Source organism: Salvelinus alpinus, chromosome 13 (assembly GCF_045679555.1).
Source record: "Salvelinus alpinus chromosome 13, SLU_Salpinus.1, whole genome shotgun sequence".
In the NCBI taxonomy this organism is placed as follows: Eukaryota; Metazoa; Chordata; class Actinopteri; order Salmoniformes; family Salmonidae; genus Salvelinus; species Salvelinus alpinus.
This window is the reverse complement of record NC_092098.1, coordinates 6,988,373-7,013,713: the sequence shown is the minus strand read 5'-3', so window position 1 is coordinate 7,013,713 and position 25,341 is coordinate 6,988,373. Positions and strand designations below refer to the sequence as shown.

The 25,341-nt window shown below is 43.5% G+C and overlaps 1 protein-coding gene across 2 annotated transcripts in view; it reads right to left on the bottom strand.

Annotated features, from left to right (window-relative positions):
• Positions 1-25,341, bottom strand: part of LOC139538040 (bifunctional heparan sulfate N-deacetylase/N-sulfotransferase 1-like) — a 107,862-nt gene that overhangs the window by 23,356 nt on the left and 59,165 nt on the right. The window contains exons 1-3 of one of the 2 annotated variants that reach the window (XM_071339954.1): positions 20,345-20,482; positions 7,105-8,077; positions 1,943-2,434 (exon numbers count right to left, since the gene is read on the bottom strand). In XM_071339954.1, the coding sequence (XP_071196055.1) occupies positions 1,943-2,434; positions 7,105-7,659 (1,047 nt within the window). In that variant the 5' untranslated portion in view covers positions 7,660-8,077; positions 20,345-20,482. Of the gene's footprint in view, positions 1-1,942; positions 2,435-7,104; positions 8,078-20,344; positions 20,483-25,341 lie in introns of those variants that run through there. The other variant, XM_071339953.1, reaches the window with a different exon arrangement.

Below are 25,341 nucleotides of genomic sequence, written 5' to 3'. Positions count from 1 at the left end.
TTGTACAGAAGAAAAGGTCTACAGACAGATCATGCTCTCCATCCGATCCCGTAACTTCAGCTGCATACAGGTAGGCCCGTATGATCCTGCTTGCTCTGGACTCCAGATAAGTGAGAATGTGACATGATATCCCTAGTTGATATTGACTGCTAACATGTGTTACTTTCAACAAAAAAATGCAGGTGTAAAAACAATCTATTTCTGTATCTTCCATGTTGAAAATGCATTACCATTTATGGCTAAATTGACAGGTTACAGAGCATTTGGAAAGTAGACCCCTTGACGTTACAGCCTTATTCCAAAATGGATTACATCTTTATTTCCCCTCATCAATCTACACACAATACCCCATAATGACAAAGTGAAAACAGATTTTGACATTTTTACAAATGTATTACAAAAAAATATCACATTTACATAAGTATTCAGACCCTTTACTTAGTACTTTGTTGAAGCACCTTTAGCAGCGATTACAGCCTCGAGTCTTCTTGGGTATGATGCTTCAAGCTTGGCACACCGGTTTTTGGGGAAGTTTCTCCCCATTCTTCTCTGCAGATCCTCTCAAGCTCTGTCAGGTTGGATGGGTAGCGTTGCTGCACAGCTACTTTCAAGTCTCTCCAGAGATGTTAGATCGAGTTCAAGACCGGGCTCTGGCTGGTCCACTCAAGAACATTCAGAGACTTGTCCCAAAGCCACTCCTGCGTTGTCTTGGCTGTGTGCTTAGAGTCGTTGTCCTGTTGGAAGCTGAACCTTCACCCCAGTCTGAGGTCACAATAATGGAGGCCACAGTGTTCTTGGGGACCTTCCCCATTTCTGTGCCTCGACACAATCCTGCCTCGGAGCTCTACAGACAATTCGTTTGACCTCATGGCTTGGTTTTATCTCTGACGTGCACTGTCAACTGTGGGACCTTATATAGACAGGTGTGTGCCTTTCCAAATCATGTCCAATCAACTGAATTTACCACAGGTGGACTCCAATCAAGTTGTAGAAACACCTCAAGGATCATCAATGGAAACAGGGTGCACCTAAGCTCAATTTCGAGTCTCATAGCAAAGGGTCTGAATACTTGTGTAAATTAGGTATTTCTGATTTATTTATTTTTAAATCATTTTAGAATAAGGCTGTAACGTAACAAAATTTGGAAAAAGTCAAGGGGTCTGAATACTGTCCGAAGGCACTGTACATTTGCGCAGCGATTGTGCGCACGTGTTCGCCCTGTGCCCGATTGCATGTGCACGCGCATGGGTCGCAAGCTTTGAACCACTCCTTTTTGGGGGTCGAGGGTCAAAAAGTTAGAAAACCACTGAGCTAGCGAAGAAATTACTGATTTGCTGTACAGGTATAGGATATGGTGCAGCGCAAAATACTAATTGTAGGGCGAGAGGATTGCCATAAATTAATATGCAGTTCCAAAACGTTTGGGGTGATCAAGAATATGAACCATTTACTTACCAGCAATGGGGCTTCAAGCAACAATTACTAGCATAGATTTACTAGTCTTTGCATGTCAAAATTGATTGAAATTGATCATTTACATATGAAGCTCGCATTTGGAATTTGTATGTGTTATTACATAATCAAAATGTGTTGCAGACAAAATAATGAAAAGGGCCGTCTGGTAGCCTCAAACAGAAACATTTGTCATTGCCTGTACAGCTTTTTTAATTTTTAACTTGACTTATGACTCGTCACGCTCTTAGAATGCACGACTTGGACTTGACACGAGACTCGACCCGTTCTACTTGGGACTCGGACCTTGTGACTTGAGACTTGCGACTCGAACAATAGTGACTTGGTCACACCTCTGGTGATTAGCCTACTTACTGAACTAAACGTAAATATATATAGTCATATCACGCACAGAAACACACTGACACGAGTAAACGCACTTCACAAACAAAACCCCCTTTACAAAGACCAATACACTGCAGATGCTTACCTTGACGTCTGAAACCTTCATGCGGGTGCCCTCCTTGCCCACGAAGATGTCGTCGATGTCCACCAGCAGGTAGCGATCTAGAGCCAGAGACAGCCTCTTGCCCGTCAGGAAGGCCACAGCGTCCACAAACACCAGCTTGTGCAGCCAGAAGTTGAGGTTGTTGCCGAAGAGCACCCGCTGGATGCCGTCGTGGAGCCCCAGGTCCTGGACCACAGAGGCATGGAGGGGGCCGCCCACCCCCACCCCCGCCCCGGATGGGCCCAGGTCAGGCACCCGGGTCCTGGCTAGGAGAACAGGCTCGTAGGTAGAGTGGTTGGACTGGAAGACGGTCCAGTCGTCCCCGGGTAGGGGGCCTCGCTCCACCTCCCGGGCCTTAGTGATGAGGAGCAGGGGGGACTTGGGGTTGACGCTGCAGTCCCTCAGGCCCAGGTTTGAATGGAGGAAGAGAGGGAAGCCCTTCAACTGGGCACTGAGCAGGCTGTTCTCATTGGCCTGGGAGAGAAGAGAGGGGAGAGATGGAGCCAGGTCACAGCGGGCATTTCAGTTAACAGTTAATTTCCTCCACAACTCAGTGGCCTCAATTCTCTTCCAATGCTGAAAACATTTACCAAAGAGTTACGGGCTCTGGCCATGTGTGGGTTGCGCAAATCTCTGTGTGCATTTGTGCAGGAGCGAAAGAAAAATGTAGGTGAACCCTCTGCCCCTTATTTGTTCATTTACATTCTGAGCAGGAGCCCCATAAAGCTTGTATCGATTGGTGATAAACAGCATTTGGTAATTCGACACAATCACAGCCATAGACAGTCCGTGTCTGCCAGACTCACATCCAGACTAGCAAATCATCATTCAGTGGCTTAGCAGATGCTGCTCTATTCTCAGAGCCACTGGCAATATCTGACTTTGGAAAATATGATTTACTATCCATCTATCTAGCTGGATATTGACTTAAGGAATTCAACATCATGCAATATATGCCTCTAGCTAGTAGCCACCCTTTACACAAGAGCCCCTCAGTCAGATCCACAGACTTGGGTGGTTATCACCTATTAGGCTTAGCTTTCAGTGCGTCATGGCCAGTGGTGGGAAAAGTACCCAAATTGTCAAACTTGAGTAAAGTAGTAAAGTACAGACACCCCAAAAAACTACTTAAGTAGTACTTCAAAGTATTTTTTTTTTTTTTTACTTAAGTACTTTACACCACTGGTCATGGCAACATGGCTACTAGCCCAGGGACACTACGAGGTTGATTGGCCAAACGCCCACAGCAAGAAAAGGAGGCAGTTCTTAATATAGCCTAGCCCTGGGTGAATTATGAGGAGACTGACTCTAGTGCTAGTTTAGAAGGGGAGGATGTATTCCAATTACACAGCAACAACATGGATATAGGATTAAGCTCAAGGACTAATGGGGAGGACGAGAGGGGCTTAAAGCAGCCTCTATCCCTGCCTGGGTGTAATTAAAAGTGAGGGTGCTGGTTAGCAAATGGGCCGAGCTGGCCTTTCAGGTTGTGAAAACCCTGCTCCGGTGCTTGGACTTCACCCTGTCTGTCAGCTCTGGGACCAGGCTGGGCGAGGCCACTTAGTCCCAGTATTGTGGTACTAACAGGACGGGGTTTACTTCAGACCCGACCAAGGGGAATTAGGCAGGCCAATTTACTGTAGCAGCCAAGCAGCTGAGTGAGTCCCACTCCCACCCCTGGTGAATTTTCCAGCAGGGCCATTATCAGCTAAGCTACGGGCCTACGGTCGATGAGCCATGACAGGACCACTGCACTAGAGGAACGGCAGGGTAGCAACCAACCACAGGCAGAGACTCTGTTGATAGACCTGTGTGTGTGTGTGTACTGTATTATACTGTACGCGCTGAACACAGAGGTAGACTTCCAGGTTAGACGACACCCTCAAGGCGGAACCTGCCCGCCTTTTACACAGTCGGGAGTCATTTAAAATTAACGAGCGCACATTTCATTCAGACACTTTTATTGCAAACCACTGAATTCCCCCTCGGCTTCAGGGCGGACCTGGAGAATTCTGCTGTCTCACAGCTCACGGCCCACTTTTCTACTCATCCGACTATGTACTTACACAAACCAGTCTAGGTGTCCACTTTCTCTGACCTGACCTCCAGCAATGCCTGCCTATCCCAGACTATGAGAGGATGCTTAGTGGTTAGGAGGACCTCTTCTAGTCTATATGGTGATTGTAGCCTGAAGCAGTAAAGTCAGGGTGAGGAGATTTTGAGTGGAGGCATGATGATAAATATGATTACTTTTTCAGCACGATGAACCAGGGATCAGATTGAACACACAAAAGGTCTGACACAATCAGCACAAGTGCTCCTACCCGGCGAATCAGTATAATTTCTATAGCGCTTCTTAGGACGTATTGTTTCTTTATACAGCTGATTAAAGATACTTGAGATTGATAAGCAATGTACACCTATCTTAGCAGGCTGCAGTCGGTGACTGGCTCTCACCTTAAATGAGCCTATGATCCCGCCACTCCGTAGTCCACACAGTACTAACCTTAAACACTAGAAAAGCCTGGCCTCGTAGGACCCCCCTCCGGGCCAATGGCGCCTCTTTTGAACGTCAACATTCTAGCAGTCTAATAAATAGACTTCATATATGCGATCGCAAAATTATTAATTTGGTTGTGTTTATGAAGGTCTTATAGCGTTTATTATTTTATTATTTATGTTTCTGTAAAAACAAAAAACACGGCAGTTCAAGAGTTAAATCCATCACAAAAAAATCTATTACAATTTACTTAAGAAACATTATAGATATAAGAAAAAGTACTTCAAAATAACATATATTTTAATTGTGTTGAGCGATTAACATTTTGGTTATTTTAAAACAACTAATTGAATTCCATTTATTTATTCATTTTCCTGTGAGTTTCTCGAGAGATAAAATCAGAGTAAGCCCGAACTGTGTGATGTAGTTGGGAGTTGTAGTTTCCAACAGGTCAATATTTTATATAGTTCAGTGCAGAAAACATAGTAAGTAACTACAATGACCACGCCTACTTGTCCGGTCTGAGGCTGAGGGAAGACACAGAAAAACGTGTGATCGAGAGGTATAGAGAGCAGTTTCTTCGTGCAGTATAGTGCCTTCAGAAAGTATTCACACCCTTTGACTTTTTCCACATTGTTGTGTTACAAAGTGGGATTAACATTTATTTAAATGGTAATTTGTTGTCAACGATCTACACAAAATAATCTGTAATGTCAAAGTGTAAGAAAAATGCTAACATTTGTAAAACATTTATGAAAAATGAAATACTAACATATCTTGATTACATAAGTATTCAACTCCGTGAGTTAATACATGTTAGAATCACCTTTGGCAGCAATTACAGCTGAGTCTTTCTGGGTAAGTCTCTAAGAGCTTTGCACGCCTGGATTGTACAATATTTGCACATTATTCTTAAAATTCCTCAAGCTCTGTCAAGTTAGTTGCTGATCATTGCTATACAGTCATTTTCAAGAATTGCCATTTATATAAGCCTATTTAAATTAAAACTGTAACTAGGCCACTCTGGAATATTCAATGTCTTGCTGGTAAGCAACTCCCATGTATATTTGCTCTTGTGTTTCAGGTTATTGTCCTGCTGAAAGGTGAATTTGTCTCCCAGTGTCTGTTGGAAGGCAGTTTTCCTCTAGGATTTTGCCTGTGCTAAACTCTATTCCGTTTTTTTTAATCATAAAAAAAACTCCCTAGTTCTTGCCGATGACAAGCATACCCATAACATGATGCAGCCTCCACTATGCTTGAAAATATGAAGAGTGGTACCCAGTGATCTGTTGTGTTGGAATTGCGCCAAACATAACGCTTTGTATTCAGGATATAAAGTTAATTTCTTTGCCACATTTTTTGCAGTTTTATTTTAGTGCCTTATTGAAAACAGGATACATGTTTTGAATATTTTGAGTATTCTGTACAGGCTTCCTACATTTCACTCTGTCATTTAGGTTAGTATTGTGGAGTAACTACAATGTTGTTGATCCATCCTTAGTTTTCTATCACAGCCATCAAAATTAAATCTAGAATCGGCTTCCTATTTCGCAAAACAAAGCATCCTTCACTAAAGCAGCAAAACATACCCTCGTAAAACTGACTATCCTACCAATCCTTGACTTCAGCGATGTCATTTACAGAATAGCCTCCTAACACTCTACTCAGCAAATTGGATGCAGTCTATTACAGTGCCATCCGTTTTGTCACCAAAGCCTCATATACTACCCACCACTGCGACCTGTATGCTCTCGTTGGCTGGCCTTTACTACATATTCGTCGCCAAACCCACTGGCTCCAGGTCATCTATAAGTCTATGCTAGGTAAAGCCCTGCATTATCTCAGCTCACTGGTCACCATAGCAGCACCCACCCGTAGCACACGCTCCAGCAGGTATATTTCACTGGTCATCCCCAAAGCCAACACTTACTTTGGCTGCTTTTCCTTCCAGTTCTCTGCCACCAATGACTGGAACTAATTGCAAAAATCACTGAAGTTGGAGTCCTTTATCTCCCTCTCTAACTTTAAGCATCAGCTGTCAGAGCAGCTTACCGATCACTGTACATGTACACAGCCAATCTGTAAATAGCACACCCAACTACCTCATCCCCATATTGTTACTTATCCTCCTGCTCTTTTGCACAACAGTATCTCTACATGCACATCATCATCTGCACATCTATCACTCCAGTGTTAAAGCTAAACTGTAATTATTTCGCTTCCATGGCCTATTTATTGCCTTACCTCCCTACATTTGCACACACTGTACAGAGATTTTTCTATAGCGTTATTGACTGTACGTTTGTTTATTCCATGTGTAACTCTGTTGTTGTTTTTGTCTCACTGCTTTGCTTTATCTTGGCCAGGTCGCAGTTGTAAATGAGAACTTGTTCTCCACTGGCCTACCTGGTTAAATAAAGGTGAAATACAAAAAATGTAAATAAAGGGGGGAAGAAAATGACATGTCCTCTTAACTATAAGAGAAATTATGTTTGTGATATTAAGATTCTAACAACGACAGTCTTAAATACACTTATCTAGGAAAAGTAAAGGGTTGAGGGGCATTACTTAAAATGGCAGAGTAATTAAAAAAGTAAATTTGTTTTGAGTCATTACGACACTCATTACTCCACACAGTACTAACCTTAAAGAAGCCTATGATACCCACGCCGTATTCCACGCAGTACTTGTCCAGTAGGTCTCTGTTCCAGGCGTCCAGGTTGACGTATTTCAGGATGTTCTCGTAGATGACCAGCGTGAAACGGCCTCGGTCCTTGTCTGTCAGGGTGGGCATGTCCCCCTTCCCCGGGGCGATCTCGGTCCGGTAGAGGAAACGGCCAGACTCTAGGATTGCCACAATGTCCTGGCCCAACTGGGAGTACAGACTCTCCACAAACACCAGCACCACAGGGTCGGTGCGTGACGCGTCTGAGGGCCTGGCCGTGCGTGGAGGGAGCGCTCGGGAGGAGGTGGAGGGCGTGGTGGCCCGAGGGTCGTCCCAGTCGGCAGTGCCTTCCTCCGGCCCTCCTACGCCTCCCGCCGCCGGCTCCAGCTCCCGCTTGACTCCGTAGAGGAAGTAGGCAGAGACCAGGACGCTGACCATGCAGAAGAGGAAGAGGAGCAGCAGGCTGGTCTGGAGAGTGAGGGAGTGAGAGTGACGGAAGAGCCGCCGGAGGCGACCGCATGACGGCAGCAACATCACCCTGCGCAGAATCAGTCACAGAGTTCACGGCGAAAGCTAATCGGAATGCAACAGTTGCTTCAGAGGTGGCAGAGATTCTTCTTCCAAAATACAATAGGCTCCTTCACGTCACATACACTCATGTCACCATTGCAGAGGGGTGGTGGGAGCGACATGGGCAGGGGACACCATCAGGGTGGGTGGGTGGCTCGCTGGCAGAAGGGATGTGTGCCTTTCCTCCATCCACCAGCCCAGGTCCCCTGCCCTCCCCACCCCCCGACCCCCAACTGCTCACACTAAGTCTTTGGGCTCTCCGCAGCACTGACAGAGGGGCGAAGGTGGCGACGGGGTAGAGATGGTTCTCTGGGGTCACACGGGTTGTCCAGCAAGGTGCTGCTCTTCCAGCAGTTCATCCCCAAAACATTCTCCTGGAGACCTGGAGGACAAAGACAAATATACACACAGTTTAGAAAAGGACTGTTCAGTGTTCCAGTTCTCTCCTTTTACTGAGCTCAACCTCCATCCCACCCCGCATTTCTTGATTGCATCTTTGATTCATTATTTTCAAATGTTGTTTAATGACATCCATTTTGAATAAACAAAAAAAAGTCTCTTAAGATAGGCCACCCTGATCAAAATGTGTTGGAATTGTGCCTGTGTCTACCTGATTGCTTCAACATGCTCCCAGGGATATCAACAAGCCAACATCAGATCCCCTAGATCAGTGGTTCCCAAACTTATTATAGTCCCGTACCCCTTCAAACATTCAACCTCCAGCTTTACCCCCTCTAGCACCAGGGTCAGCGCACTCTCAAATGTTTTTTGCCATCATTGTAAGCCTGCCACACACACACACACACACACACACACACACACACACACACACACACACACACACACACACACACACACACACACACACACACACACACACACACAATACGATACATTTATTAAACATAAGAATGAGTGTGAGTTTGTCACAACCCGGCTGGTGGGAAGTGAAATAGAGCTCTTATAGGACAAGGGCACAAATAATAATATAATAAATAAATAAATAGTTTTGCTTTATTTAGCCCTTTTCACACAAAATTTTATTTGTTCATCAAAAATTGTGAATAACTCACCACAGGTTAATGAGAAGGGTGTGCTTGAAAGGATGCACATAACTCTGCAATGTTGGGTTGTATTGGAGAGAGACTCAGTCTTAAATCATTTTCATGCCTGTATTTAGTTTTCATGCTAGTGAGAGCCGAGAATCCACTCTCACATAGGTACGTGGTTGCAAAGGGCATCAGAATCATAACAGCGCGATTTGCCAGGACAGGATACTCCGAGTGCAGCCCAATCCAGAAATCTGGCAGTGGCTTCTGATTGAATTCAATTTTCACAGAACCATTTGTTGCAATTTCGTTGAGGCTCTCTTGTTCAGATATCGGTAAGTGGACTGGAGGCAGGGAATGAAAGGGATAACGAATCCAGTTGTTTGTGTCGTCCGTTTTGGGAAAGTACCTGCGTAATTGTGCACCCATCTCACTCAGGTGCTTCGCTACATCACATTTGACATTGTCCGTAAGCTTGAGTTCATTTGCAAACAAAAATCATACAATGATGGAAAGACATGTGTTGTCATCCTTGCTAATGCAGACAAAAAAAAGAGCTCCAACTCCTTAATCATTGCCTCAATTTTGTCCCGCACATTGAATAAAGTTGAGGAGAGTCCCTGTAATCCTAGAATCAGATCATTCAGGTGAGAAAAATACATCACCCAGATAGGCCAGTCGTGTGAGAAACTCGTCATCATGCAAGCGGTCAGACAAGTGAAAATGATGGTCAGTAAAGAGAACTTTAAGCTCGTCTCTCAATTCAAAAAAAGGTGTCAATACTTTGCCCCTTGATAACCAGCGCACATCTGTATGTTGTAAAAGCGTTTAAATGGTCACTGACCATATCATTGCATAGTGCTGCAAATACACGAGAGTTCAGGGGACTTGCTTTAAAAAAGTCAACCATTTTCACTGTAGTGTCCAAAACATCTTTCAAGCTGTCAGGTATTCCTTTTGCAGCAAAAGCCTCTCGGTGATGCTGCAGGTACCCAAGTGGAGTCAGGAGCAACTGCTTACACACGCGTTACCACTCCACTCCACTAGGTCTCCCTGTCATGGATTTTGCGCCATCAGTACAGATATCAACACATCTTGACCACTAAAGTCCATTTGATGTCACAAAGATGTCCAGTACTTTAAAAATATATTCTCCTGTTGTCCTGGCTTCCAGTGGTTTGCAGAAGAGGATGTACTCCTTAACTGTCCCCCCATAAACGTAACAGAAATATTCCAGGAGCTGTGCCAGGCCCGCCACGTCTGTTGACTCATCCAGCTGTAATGCATATAATTCACTGGCTTGTATGCGAAGCAGTAATTGTTTCAAAACATCTCCTGCCATGTCACTGATGCGTCGTGAAACGGTGTTGTTTGATGAAGGCATCGTCTGTATAGTTTTTTGGGCCTTTTCCTCCAGCATTGTCCCAGCTATATCCGCGGCAGTCCTCCACAATAGTATGGGACTTGCCTGTCCTAGCCACTCGGTAGCTCACCATATAAGATTCTTCTAGTCCCTTCTTATTAATGGTATCTGTTGCTTTTATACGTCTTACTACGCGAAAGTCGTCTTAATTCTCTCTCAAAAAACTTGTGGCTTATTTTTCAAATTGGCATGATTTGTTTCTAAATGTCTGCTACCTGTATTTGACATTGTGTTAATTCGCTGAACAGTAGATGATTTAATTAAATTTTTGGCAGTGAAACGAAGCTACTCAGGCGAGAAAAAAAACCTTACGCAAATGTATAGCCCCGTTGGAAAATACAAATGGACCGTTTGAAAACAGAACTTTTTTTTTTGAATGTGAATCACATTTTTATTTGGCGTACCCCAGACGGCATTGTGCGTACCCCAGGTTGGGGATACCTGCCCTAGAAAGAGGCGCATTCCAACACGTACATACAGTAAGGTGCTGATTCTGATGGGTGCTGCCCCATAATTTTTTCATACCGTTTGACAAAGAGAAATGTATAATGGGTTTTTAAAGGAGAGCAGAAGACCCAGTCAGTGAATTAATGTGCTGATGTCACGAGATCCCGGCGTTCAGGCATTCCTCTCAGAGAATACCAAGAGGATCTGGGACAGGCCAATTCTGGATTACAGAGTAATGACAGCCACTTGAATTGATTAGCAGGGGCTTTCACAAATGATCCTTGCGCTCTTCCATTCACTTCAAAGGAACCAAGGAACCTTTCCGTCTGTAAAGTTAAAACTAAAAACTTTAAGAAGCGAGTGTGGTACAGGTAAAGAGAGGGGGTGGAGCAGAATATGAATGACCTCTAGTCTCTAGAAGCCTGCATCATTGCCAGGATGGACAGCCCCGTCCACAATGTCTCCATCATGACTCCGGAAACGAAGCACCCATCCAGGGTCATGTCATTGTATAATAGAAGTTGCTTGCATACTGTTAATGTATTGTCAATTGGGCAATTTCAGCTGGAAATGTTTCAACGAGCCTAATCTGTTATGACATTCTGGTTCAAAATGAACCCAAAAAAGGTTGAGCGAGTCTGTAGTGAAGCTAACAAAACACAGGTCTGCAAACAGAACTTCTATTTACCCACAAAAAAAAATCAAACACAAAAACTGGTACATTTAACCTGCCTGTGTATATTCTATAGGGTTGCTTGTTTAGAATGGCCGCACCTTGTTTTTTTTGTCTTCCTCTACAAAGCACCAATTTTCAGAGGACAAATACACAAGCTTAAAACGAGAGCTTGTTCAAACTTTGGAAAGGGCTGAGGTTGACAGGGAGACAACAAGATCCAGCGTGCCTGAGGTGGGATCCAGCCAGTCACCACAGATCCATTAATATATGGAAGGTGGGAGGGCGCATGGGAAAAGAGCATGGAACAAAGAATCAAAGCCTTGCAGGGGTACGGGGATAAAAATGCACGAATACCAAAGCAAAGCAAGAGCACAAAAGTACATTTATAAAGATGAAAACACAGGCAAGGCCATGGAGAGGATAGGAGAGGAGGGCCAGGGAGAAAGCCATTTCATCACTTCAAAAGGGTGCTGGGAGCAGAGCATGTGAAAGACGCCCGAGTCGCCCTCCCTTTGGTGTGAGACGCAGCTGTTCGTGTGCTAGTCCGTCTGCGTGATCCAATATCCCCATCAGAAAGTTTAGAGGCGGGAAAAGGGGCTAGTTTCAGAAAGCAACAAAGCAAGAGAAAATTCCAAAAGGGGTTCTAAGGATGACGTGCAGGCATTTGAGTCCTTTACCCCACTCCCTGCCCCCTCCCCAGTCCCCACACCCAGAGTCTAAGCTCCAACCACAATACCTGTCACTTGGCTCCCATTGTGGCCGAGAGAGTGACGTGAAGGCCTGTCACCATGTCATCTGGGCCAGGATTAAAAGGGACGGGGGGGGCTCTGCTATTCATACACAAGTTATTTAATATGCACCAGGCAGCCACCGCGACGGGAGTAGCCCACCCTTTTAAATGTGTAAAGGATTATGAAAACCCCAGTATGATTCAGATGACACAATGCATTTGTCAAGTGAAACAGATGGGATACACCCCAAAAAAACAAGGAGTGCAAAAACTGCTCTGTCATAGACAGTTGGTTCTACTGTAGGACGGGGCTGCGTTACACAAGGTAGCTATAGCTAAAGTGCTTATAAAGTATAACGTAGATAGAAATATATGTTTATAACAATGTGCACCACAGCTTCTTTTTAATGATCCTTTAAACAACTGCTACTAGCTTGATGGTTGTTGCCGCCGATTGTCCCATTAACAAATCAGCCATATTAGCAAACTTATTTCATTTCACTAGCACAGGCAACTTATCGTAACGAACAATACCAGCAAAATCCTGCAATGAAATACTTTTTTGGGGGGGTCACATGCGCCGAATACAACAGGAGTTGAAACGCTTATTTACAAGCCCTTAACCGACAATGCAGTTAAGAAAAATAAGTGTTTAGTAAAAAAATAGATGGGTAAAAAATTACAAATAAAAGTAAGAAATAATTAAAGAGCAGCAGTGAAATAACAATAGCGAGGCTATATACAGGGGGTACCGGTACACAGTCAATGTGCGGGGGCACCAGTTAGCCGAGGTAATATGTACATGTAGGTAGAGTCAAAGTTACTAAGCATAGATAATAATAAAGAGTAGCAGCAGTGTAAAATAAAAGGGGGGGGGGGGGGGGGGGGGCAATGCTAATAGTCTGGGTAGCCATTTGATTAGCTGTTCAGGAGTCTTATGGCTTGGGAGGGGTAGAAGCTGTTAAGAAGCCTTTTGGACCTAGACTTGGCGCTCAGGTACCGCTTGGTAGCGGAGAAAACAGTCTATGACTAAGGTGGCTGGAGTCTTTGACAACATTTAGGGCCTTCCTTTAACACCGTATAGAGGTCTTTGATAGCAGAAAGCTTGGCCCCAGTGATGTACTGGGCCGTACGCACTACCCTCTGTAGTGCCTTGCGGTCCGAGGCCAAGCAGTTGCCATACCAGGCAGTGATGCAACCAGTCAGGATGCTTTCGATGGTGCAGCTGTAGAGAACATTTTGAGGATCTGAGCACCCATGACAAATCGTTTCAGTCTCCTGAGGGGGAATAGGCTTTGTTGTGCACTCTTCACAACTGTCTTGGTGTGTTTGGACCATGTTAGTTTGTTGGTGATGTGGACACCAAGGAACTTGAAGCTCTCAACCTGCTCCACTACAGCCCTGTTGATGAGAATGGGGGCGTGCTCGGTCCTCCTTTCCTGTAGTCAACAATCATCTCTTTTGTCTTGATCACGTTGAGGGAGAGGTTGTTGTCCTGGCAACACACGGCCAATAAGTGATTGGTATGGTCAGTTTATTGTCCCAGCTCTAGTATAAGGTTTGAATATCTGTGTCTTCTCGTTCTCTGGCAGTAGAGATACAGAGCCTTCAGAAAGTATGTCGCACCCCTTGACTTATTCCACATTTTGTTGTGATAAAGCCTGAATTGAAAATGGATTAAATAGATTCTCTCACCCATCTACAGTACACACAATACCACATAACGACAAAGTGAAAACATGTTTTTAGAAATGTATTGAAAATGACATACAGAAATATCAAATTTAACATAAGTATTCACACCCCTGTGTCAATACTTTGTAAAAGCATATTTTTTTATATTTTTTATTCTGTACAAGCTTCCTTCTTTTCACTCTGTCAATTAGGTTAGTATTGCGGAGTAACTACAATGTTGTTGATTCATCCTCAGTTTCCGCCTATCACAGCCATTAAAACGCTATATATTATTTTTTAAAGCCACCATTGGCCTCATGGTGAAATCTCAGAGTGGTTACTTTCCTCTCCGGCAACTGAGTTAGGAAGGACAACTGTATCTTTGTAGTGACTGGGTGTATTGATACAGTATCCAAAGCGTAATTAATAACTTCACCATGCTCAAAGTGATATTCAATGTCTGCTTTTTCTTAACCAATAGCTGCCCTTCTTTGTGAGGAATTGGAAAACCTACCTGGTCTTTGTGGTAGAATCTGTGTTTGAAATGCACTGCTCGACTGAGGGACCTTACAGATAATTGTATGTGTGGGGTACAGATATGAGGCAGTCATTCAAAAATCATGTTCAAAATACTATTATTCGACACAGTGAGTCAATGCAACTTATTGTTACTTGTTTAAGCACAGTTTTACTACTGAACTTATTTAGGCTTTCCATAAAAAAGGTCTTGAATACTTATTGACTCAAGAGCTTTTATTTTTGAATTAATAGGTAGAAATGTCTAAAAACATTAGTCCACTTCGACATTATGGGGTATTGTGTGTAGGCCAGTCACAAAAAAGCTACATTTAATCAAATTCAGGCTGTAACACAACATTTTGAAAAAGTCAATGGGGGTGAATACCTTCTTAAGGCACTGTAAGTGACATGAGTCACAGTGCCTGAGGCAAATAGCAGACAAAATAACAGAATTTTCACATCTCCTCCAGATCAATACACCTCGCTTTTCCTTCACATCAATTGTCTCTTCTGAGAAACTGAATACCAGGCTGAAGTGACGGCAGATAGTCTTACAAGCCGAGTGACAACGGCTTTCAGGAGTGTTCTTTTTTTGTTCCATGTACCTGACAAAAACAGGGAGAACGGAAGGGAAAGAGTGGTATTCCTGGCATTTGAGTCTTAGGTGTATCTATAGCGCAGAAAGTCGATCCTAACTTTGAGAAATGATACCTTCAGTAATAATAGCGTGAGCAACATTAATGAGCACGAGTAGAGACTGGCTGTCTGCGTCACCAACACACCGCTCACTCCACCCAACGCTCACAAATTGCTTTCGTGTCACAAGTTTCCAAAGCCTCTACAATGACATACCAAAAATGATGAGATGGCGGGGGGGGGGGGGGGGGGGTTGGGGAACAGGACTGTTAGAAATGTGGGAAAATGAGGACCTTGACATTTACCAATAAGTCACCAACTCCCAAGTTCCATTTTTCTCTTCTTCTTGCAGTCAGAGAGTTCTGACAGACGTGAAAAAGAGCCGAGGGCCTCCGGGAACACACACACACACACGGCCATTTTCTAGGAGCATGATCAGTGCTAGCACACACCCTTCCCTCAGGGCATCACATACGTCATGCATCATGTGTTCCTAGAGAGGGACAGCAATACGCTCTCAGCTCTCGCCCTGACCCAGCCACATACAGTACAGAGGCCCTTACGACACATTAAGGAACAGATGTGGAGAGAACCATTTGGCATGGACTCACGTTCCACCAACTCTAGGAATATCCTCTTTAAATGTGGCTATCAAAATGAGGACAAGACATTGTATTTGAAAACGTAGGTCGCCTATGTTAATTGTTTGAATGTTATGTCATCATAACCTCAGGTATGTGAGGAATCTGTGTCAACTACCCTTATTAAAGTAGTTCAAATTGGAACGTCGCTGCACCTAATCAATCGCATTGTTAGAATGTAATAGACGGTCAGAGATCTTAACGTGCCGGAATTACTGGTCATCCGATTCAACCAATCAATGGGATTTTACTGGAGAATAGAGACTAGAAGAGGGAAGAGGTTAGAATATCAACACATTTAGGAGACCGAGTTCTCCTTGCATATGAGGGGCTGTGTGACACAGTGGAATAATTTAAGACAGAAAAAAAAAAGTTCAAAGTTCTAGTCTTCAAAGCCTCTCTGCTTTTGCTTTATCTTAGTCAAGGCTTCTTCTCAATCCTTTCTTTTTTTATTTTCAAAGCAAATTTGGACAGCGGAGATGGGCTACTGAAATTAAAAAGATAACGTGAAAACACAAAGGCGTCATGCCTCAACACTCGGAATATTAGCGAGCCACTGATTGGAGCGCTGAGCCAGTAACACCGGAACACTTCCTGTAATGAGCACCGTGGGTAACTGCGCCAGAGGCTTGGGCTACAAGACCATCCCTGGCCGCTGGCCCTGGGTGGCTAGCCTTGCAGGACTGCTTTCTCTTAGTCTCAGGCGACCCCAACTTCAGATTCACAGAGTGTACCCTGGCCTACTCCCCTAGGCCCAGTGCCATTTCACATTCACAATGACAGACATTGTTTGAAGCACATGACGACGGACTGAGAATCCGGTCCTTGCTCATGCATGAGGGGTTAGCAGACTGAGACTAATGCAGGTTTTAATGGGCTTCCCTTCCTGCCTCAACTTTCGTCTCCACTGTACGCCTAAAAAGAAGTCAGGGTGGATCTAGTCGACACAGGGCAGAGGGAGTGGTTTGGCGGCAGTACGATGGAGGAGCAGCATGTTGTGATAGACGGCAGGAAGACAGACACATTAGAAAATACCTCTTCAAAAGCCAGATGTGGACACTGATGTTGCTTCCTGTTCCAGAGGTTATGTTGTGTTATTGCAGCTCTTGCAATCAATGCGTCGATAAAAGGAAATGAAATGGTGGAGAGCTGGTGTAGAGTGAGGAATGTGCTCATTATGTTAATGCTTGTACTAAAATGCAACTGCCAGCCACTGATTATGTGCAATTAGCCAGGCTCTGTATTCTAAGGCACTGGGATAGTTACTGATAATTAGTCCTCGGACTAACTACTATCATCACCGAGGTCTGATTCATTTCACTAGAAGTTGTGAATGTTTCTGCTTCGGACAAACTAATATCATCACCGAGGTCTGACTCACTTCACTAGAAGCTGTGAACGTTTCTGAATCATCACAGCGTTGGACTGTCTTGGGTTATGGGTAATAAGACCATGGCTTAGGTTTACAGATAGACCAGCTCAACTATGATGGGTTAGGAACCAAACGGGTTGCTAAGGCTAAACACAACCCAGACGAATAGCCATTACAGAGGGATCCATGCTAACTGGATAATATAGGCTGTTACACATAGACCGAATGTATGTTGAGGCCAACTTACATCACAGAGGGGGTGGTATGTTTTAGAGACTCTGGAATCCTCCACATGGACCCAAGTTGAGATATTCGGCATACCATAGAAGTCTCACGAGTGAGGAATTTGTCTGCCAACACATACATGAAGAACATAAATATTGCTGACTGTGGGGCACTATCTGTACATATACGGGTTGAAAATGGCAGATATGGGCACAGATAAACGCCTAAATTGAACTTACAGTAACATGATATACATGACGTCAGAGCTCTGGCTCTGCGCTTCACAGTGCTGTAAGGGTTTTGACTTGACAGCCGTTCTGAAATTCAGCACCTTGCTCATTTTATTTCCCATAATCCTCAAAATGTTCCCTTTCAATCGCTACCATGGTCATTTATGCATATGCATTTCATATTTCGTCTGGAAACAAATATGACAATTTAGCACGAAACATATAGGTCAATTCCCACAAGTGTAAAGGGTTAAGTAAATAGGGGGAGGACATAAACGATGTGAAAACAAGGCTAAAAACAAGCGTTTGGTTGGATCAACTGTTCCAGCTACCACTTCTAAAAGGAAAAGCACAACCACATCATCCTTCAGAAAAGCAGAAGTCAAACTGTGTCCTATATCAGACATCACCACAAAGTCTCCTGTCTCCATATGAATTTGAATTATTTCGTGGAGAGCTGGCAACTGCCACCCGTGAAAACAGACATTGCAAAACTTCAGACGAGATCGTGCAGAGAAATGCGATCCGCCGCTGTAACAAACAGAAATAAAAAAATAAATAAAAAAACGGTATTAAGAGCGCCAATGCCTTCTGATCGCATCTAAATCCGTTTGACTGAGGAGCCTGAAATCCCAGCGCTGAACTTTGATCTATCGCACAAAGGAATTTCTTAGTTTTCTGTGCATTTTAATATGATATGCCATGAATGTAGAGCACCATAATACCTACTAGAGTGTGTCATCTTTACTATGGCATGACTGAAAAACAAGATGAAATCCAGAGTTCTTACACCGTTGTCCTCACTTGCTTATTAATTGGCAATAAAAGTCAGTCGCAACCACAACGCTGTTTACTGCCTTCATGCAGCCATTTGTTTAGCGCAGTCACTATTCTTGCCTGCTAAAAAAACGCAATTTCTTATTTTTATGCACAGATTGAGGCTGTTCTAAAAAGGTGCACCATGAAATGGCCCATGGAGAAGCGATTTTCAAAACGGACAAGAAAAGCCACTGAATACAAAACCAATACCCATTCAAATGCTGTGAGACACAGAATAATTTCCCCCCCAGGTCATCAGCCACCCAATTGGATATCAATCAATGTGGCATCGGGTTGGTAGTTACCCTCAGTCTGAGGCAGGGTTAAAACAAAGCATTAGCAATCTGAAAAGGCCTAGACCAGCACAATATGGGGAGGGTCAGGGAAGTGTAATCCTAAATATCTAATCCTGTTTATCTAGCAGATGCGCAAACAAGCGGCAGATGAAGACAGAGCCAAGTCAGTGGCCACAACCAGGTGGACACCTGCATAGAAGGAGCCAGAACATTTGCAGGAAACACAATTGAATCAGTTTGAACTCTAAGGACTCAATGTGAACCAGTGAATAACATGTGTTCAACATAGCCGAAGCCTACAGAGGGAACATACAGTGCCTTCAGAAAGTATTCATAACCCTCGACTTAGTCCACCATTTTGTTGTGTTGCAGCTTGAATTCAAAAATGGATGAAAATCATTTTTCCCTCACCCATCTATTTACACACAATACCCCCATAATGACAAAGTGCAAACATGTTTTTAGACATTATGGCAAATGTTTTGAAAATGAAATACAAAAAGATCTCATTTACATAAGTATTCACACCACCTTAGGTAGCGACGGCAGCTGTGAGTCTTTCTGGGTAAGTCTCTAAGATCCTTTGCACACCTGGATTGGACGATATTTGCACATAATTTCAAAAAGAATTCTTCAAGATCTGTCACGTTGGTTGTTGATCATTGCTAGACAACCATTTTCAAGTCTTGGCCATAGACTTCCACGCCGATTTAAGTCAAAACTGTAACTAGGTCACTCCGGAACATTGTTTGTCCTCTTGGTAAGCAACTCCAGGGTATATTTGGCCTTGTGTTTTAGGTTCTTGTCCTGCTGAAAGGTGAATTTGTCTCCCAGTGTCTGTTGGAAAGCAGACTGAACCATGTTTTCCTCTAGGACTTTGCCGTCTATCACTGTTGATGGGTCTCCTATCACGTGTAAAAATATAAAGAGTGGTACCCAGTAATGTGTTGTGTTTGCTCCAAAAATAACTGTTTTCAGGACATAAAGTTAATTTCTTTGCCACATTTCTTGCAGTTTTACTTTAGTGCCTTATTGAAAACACGATGCACGTTTTGGAATATTCTGTACAGGCTTCATTCATTTCACCCTATCATTTAGGTTAGTATTGTGGACTAACTACCATGTTGTTGATCCATCCTCAGTTCTCTCCTATCACGGCCATTCAACTCTGTAACTGCTTTAAAGTCACCATTGGCCTCATGGTGAAATCCCTGAGCGGTTTCCTTCCCCTCCGGCAACTGGGTTAGGAAGGACAACTGTATCTTTGTAGTGACTGGGTGTATTGATACACCATCCAAAATGTAATTAACTACTTCACCATGCTCAAAGGGATGTTCAATGTCCGCTTTAAGTTTTTACTTTTTTATTTTATTTAACCCATCTACCAATAGGTGCCCTTTTTTTGCCAGGCATTGGATAACCACCCTGATCTTTGCGGTTGAAATTCACTGCTGGACTGAGGGATCTTACAGAGAATTGTATGTGTGGGGTACAGAGATGAGGTAGTCATTCAAAAATCATGTTAAACACCATTATTGCACACAGAGTGAGTCCATGCTACTTATTATGTGACGTGTTAAGCAAATCTTTTGTCCGGAACTTATTTAGGCTTGCCATAACAAAGGATTTGAATACTTGACTCAAGACAATTCAGCTTATCATTTAATTAATTTGTAAACATTTCTAAAAACATAATTCCACTTGGACATTGTAGGTTATTGTGTGTAGGCCAGTTACACAAAATCTCAATTTAATCCATTTTAAATTCAGGCTGTAACACAAGAAAATGTGTAAAAAGTCAAGGTGTGTGAGTACTTTCTGAAGGAACTGTAAGTGCCTAGCCTTCATAAGACCATACAATCCCTTTTCTCCTCAATGGAGCTACTCTGCAGGAATGCATCAGCCACAGTACCTTGTGAAGCGCGTCTGGGGAGCTCTATCCTCCCATGTCCACCTCGAGGGCCCTCCAGCAGCCTGTGTGTGCCCCTGCCAGGCCAGTCTCTGTTCGTGCTCCTCCACTCTCCACTCTGCTAGCTAATGCTGCTGCCTACCTCCACAGGCGCTCTGCTCTACTCTGCTCTCAGAGCTTTAGCACCACTTCACCACCAGCCTCACTAAGCTCGGCTCTGAGCTCACAAACACACACACGCGCTGCTTACATCTGGTGACAAACACACACAGTCCGCCAGCCCAGCACACACTGTACCACCACTAGTGGTACACGGGTCAGCTGTTTGTTCACCCGCCCGCAATTGCTAATAACCCACCCATAACCGCCCGACTATATGTGATAGTGAAAATTTGAGACCCAGACCCCAACAGCTAATACAGAAAAGGGACTGTATGCTACAGTCAGATGGCGGAACGATTTTTGACAGAGGATGCAGGATTTCTTTTTGCCTGATTTAGATATGTATCCGATTGTAATTTTAAACATTTTGCTAGGCTATTTGTTAGTCAACTTGCCTAGAATTAGGAACATGCAGTTTCTCTTCTGTCATTACTCGTTGCCCTAGAAGACTATATAAACCCTTGCTCACCAGAATGATGTCATAAATCGATAAATGAATGCTTCAAATCTAGTTGACATCAAGTAAAGTCGTCTCTGCTTCTTTTGCGGAGCAAAGACGTTTAGGGACCGGGGAGAAATTGCAATAAAAAAAGATGTATAATAAAGATTTGCTGTCCAAAATGATATCAGTTTGACCGGTGGTAAGGAAATAGAAAGCTTTGAAAACGACCCAACATGTTCTAATAAGACTTCAGTTTAGCTTGGGTACATATTTTACGTGGTCGAAACACTCAAAATCGGCTTTTATTATGCTGATAAAACAGCACCTCTACAGGTGGTATCTAACTGTGGATTCCCTTTCCCTCGAGATGCTGAAAGAAAGAAATCAACATTTTGCCTACATTTGGTGTATAATTGCACTACAAGAAATGCTTAATTCTGTAGGAGTGAATATTAAGGCTATGTGAGAGGTTATAGACCTACAGTCAGTGTCCAGATTTCAGTTTCCAAATTGACCCATCTAAACAGTAGGCTACAGTTCCCTTGATGTGCCATAGGCCTATTTGAAGTCCCCATCTCGTGACAGTCAAACTTTGTATCGCGCCTCACAAACCGTCACACATATTACTGATATCATCCTTTTTTACCACTTCACCAAATCTAGCCCAAACATTACAGTACTTACCCTTCTTTATTTTCAGCTCTCTGTTTTGCAGCTTGTCTATTATTGAATTCAACTCCGACATTGATCCACGGAGGCTAAAAGGACCATGTTAACTTTTTCTTCCCATTCCCAAAAGCATTTGGCGATAGGCTGTAGGCTATTTGGCACACTTACATTAAGGCCCTAAAGCTTAGGCTTACGCTCTAATGCCAGATAGCCTAAAATAATGAAAAATTAATGTATAAATTGCACAAGAATTATACATTTATAGATTGTTTTTAAGGTATTGCTTTCTCTTTATTCAATCCGCCCGCCACCCATCCACACAATATGTCATGACCCTAAACCCGCCCCGTGGATATACAGTAACCGCGACGACTGCAGGCTATGAGTCAACCCACGCGTCAATAAGCACCACGACTGCTCTGCCGGTCCCTCTGCCAACCCTTAGAGAGGACTTGCTTGGACAGAACGGGTTCACCCCCCACGCACAGCATGGCCAGTGTTTGGTGTGAGCGGCGAGCCCACCCCGCTGCTTATCTAATGTGTGCTAATCTCCTGTCATTGGGACGGTGCTAACCCTGTGAGCTGTACCCCTGACATAATCCCCCTATGGACTGACTCCGGCATGAGGGTAAGGGGATTACTACTGCCCGTTTGGAGGTGTCCTGTTTGTCTCCTGAAATTAAAAAGAAGGGAGGGCAGGGGACAGGGGAAACGTCTGTGTTTTCAGAGATAAAGACTGGGGGAAGGGGTGGGTCTAAATCCAATATGATACACCACGGCACGCTTGCGCTATGTAGTTTACCTTGAATGCTCTACTGAAACAGCACAAATATGAAACATGAAAAGAGACCGTAAACTGAAACAGTCTTTCCATAACTGCTGTCCATAAGCACTCGTCAGAATTCCAGTAGCGTTCAACAACCACTTGGCGGTCATAAAATGCATAATTGAATTGGGTCGCGCTTAATCCATCTGTGACCATGATGAAGTATCGCGCCCAGATGGCCTGACAAGCAAGACAGACAGACCGATCCCAACTACTGCTGCGGCTAGCGACGGATGTAGTAAATGTGGTTCCAGCATGCGGTCACACTGCGATAAAGCACTACGGCGAAACAAAAGGTAGGAGGCTAAATCAGTTCCAGTGGGTACAACTGATCCACCTGCTGCTGTAGTGCTCAGATCTCCACAGTCACTCTAAGAGGACTGTTGACGTGACTCCTAAACGCAACCACAGCAGGTTGAGAGCAAAAAAACAAAAACAAAGGGCCAACTCTTGTTCTTTCAAATTCCCTTTCCTTTAAAAAGAAAGAAGAATTTAGCGTTCCACTGGAATTTCGCTATGACATAGTCATGTTGTAGAGTTAGAACATATCCCATCATGCAGTGCGCAACGAAGAGGCGGTGCTGCCGCCAGTTCAAAAGCCTTATACCTTTCGATTTTATGCTATGCGATGATGCAGTGATCATTTCTGTCTGTCACCTCAATTAGGGCGATATGGCCTAAAAAAAAACATCTAACCAATTTTTATTTTATAATGGCCAGTTCACAATATACAGTACCAGGCAAACGTTTGGACACACCTAATCATCCAAGGGTTTTTCTTTATTTTGACTATTTTCTACATTGTAGAATAATAGTTTAGACATCAAAATGATAAACACATATGGAATCATGTAGTAACCAAAAACAGTGTCAAACAAATCAAAATCTATTTTCTATTCTTCAAAGTAGCCACCCTTTGCCTTGATGACAGCTTTGCACACTCTTGGCATTCTCTCAACCAGCTTCATGACGTAGTCACCTGGAATGTATTTCAATTAACAGGTGTGCCTTGTTAAATGTTAATTTGTGGAATTTCTTTCTTTCTTAATGCGTTTGAGCCAATCAGTTGTTACAATACAAGGTAGGGGTGGTATACAGAAGATGAGTTCAAATTTCAGATCCAACCGCCGTGTCTTTGTGAGACGCAGTGTAGGTGAACGCATGATCTTCGCATGAGTGGTTCCCACCGTGAAGCATGGAGAAGGTGTGATGGTGCTTTGCTGGTGACACGGTCTGTGATTTATTTAGAATTCAAGGCACACTTAACCTGCATGGCTACCACAGCACTCAGCAGCGATACGCCATCCCATCTGGTTTGTGCTTAGTGGAACTATCACTTGTTTTTCAACAGGACAATGACCCAACACCTCCAGGCTGTGTAAGGGCTACTTGACCAAGAAGGAGAGCTGCATCAGATGATCTGGCCTCCACAATCACCCGACCTCAACCCAATTGAGATGGTTTGGGATGAGTTGGAAGGCAGAGTGAAGGAAAAGCAGGCAACAAGTGCTCAGCATTTGTGGGAACTACTTCAAGACTGTTGGAAAAGCATTCCAGGTGAAGCTGGTTGAGAGAATGCGTCATACCCAAGAAGACTCAAGGTTGTAATTGCTACCAAAGGCGCTTCAAAAAAGTACTGAGTAATGGGTCTGAATACTTATGTAAATGTGATCAGTTTTAATTTTTTTAATACATTTGAAAAAAAATCTAAAACACAATTTTTGCTTTGTCATTATGGGTTATTGTGTGTAGATTGATGAGAACCCCCCCCCCCCCCCCCACCACCCCACCCCATCCAATTTAATTAATTTTAGAATAAGGCTGTAACGTAACAAAATGTGGCTAAAACTCAAGGGGTCTACTTTCCAAATGCACTGTATATGCTACCTCTTCCAAATCAAATGAGCTCAACAAAAAAAAAGTGAATATTGTTTTGTGTGACTACTGCGCCAGTGATGAAACGTAAATAGAGACACGTTCTAATTAAGCGAGGCGTCAAAGCGGACTACACGCATGCCTGGCTTCGGTTGGGTCATTATAATTCAAAACAATGCATTCTAAAATAAAATCGCATGCTCGCGTTTGGTGAGTTTAGGCCATAATTCGGCCAGTCCTAACCTCAATCAAAAGTCATAGCAGTGTAAGCAGAAGTGCTCCTTTTTCTCACCTTCATCCTGTCCAACCCTTAGAAGACCATGCATAAAGCAAAGCTAAACGGGTTTACATGCATCTTTTTTTGCTGACAAAGTCACAGTGGTTCTAGCTCAGGGGTGGGCAATAATTTTGGCCGAGGGCAACATCAAGATTTTGAAATTCAACAACAACATTTTTTGGGGAATGATTTGTTCGTCAAATCCATTTGCGGGCCGTCATTTCCCTTATCCGTATGTAAAACATGCTGACCCTCATCTCCATCCAACATCCTACTCACTGTCTCTGTCAAAAGTATTCCCCTAGGAGCGAAGACCGAGGCAATTACTTAGGGAACAGCAATAGGAACCATTTTGCCATTCTGTGTCCAATTTTTAACTGGCTAAATTGATTCTGGAAACACAACGCCAGAGCTATTACCATAAATCAAGCGAGGACTGGAACATGACTGTCTCAGACAGACACAAATCTACATTGTTCACTTGTTTACAAAAAGTGGGCTGTATATTTCTTCCCTAGCCTTCAGAAGAATATTGGGAGGTGATTTACTTTAATTTGTTATTTTGTCAAGTGCATTTTTAAAAATGATTTAGTATTTTTTTTTTTTGAAATCAGGGATTGTTCCTTTAAAGTTGTATTAACTTCAGTCCGTGATTCCTGTGGGAGTACCCTTGGATGTTGGAGGATCACACAAGGCATACCACGTTACTGGGGATAATTGGAAGCGGTGTGCAAATACTAGAGAGCGTA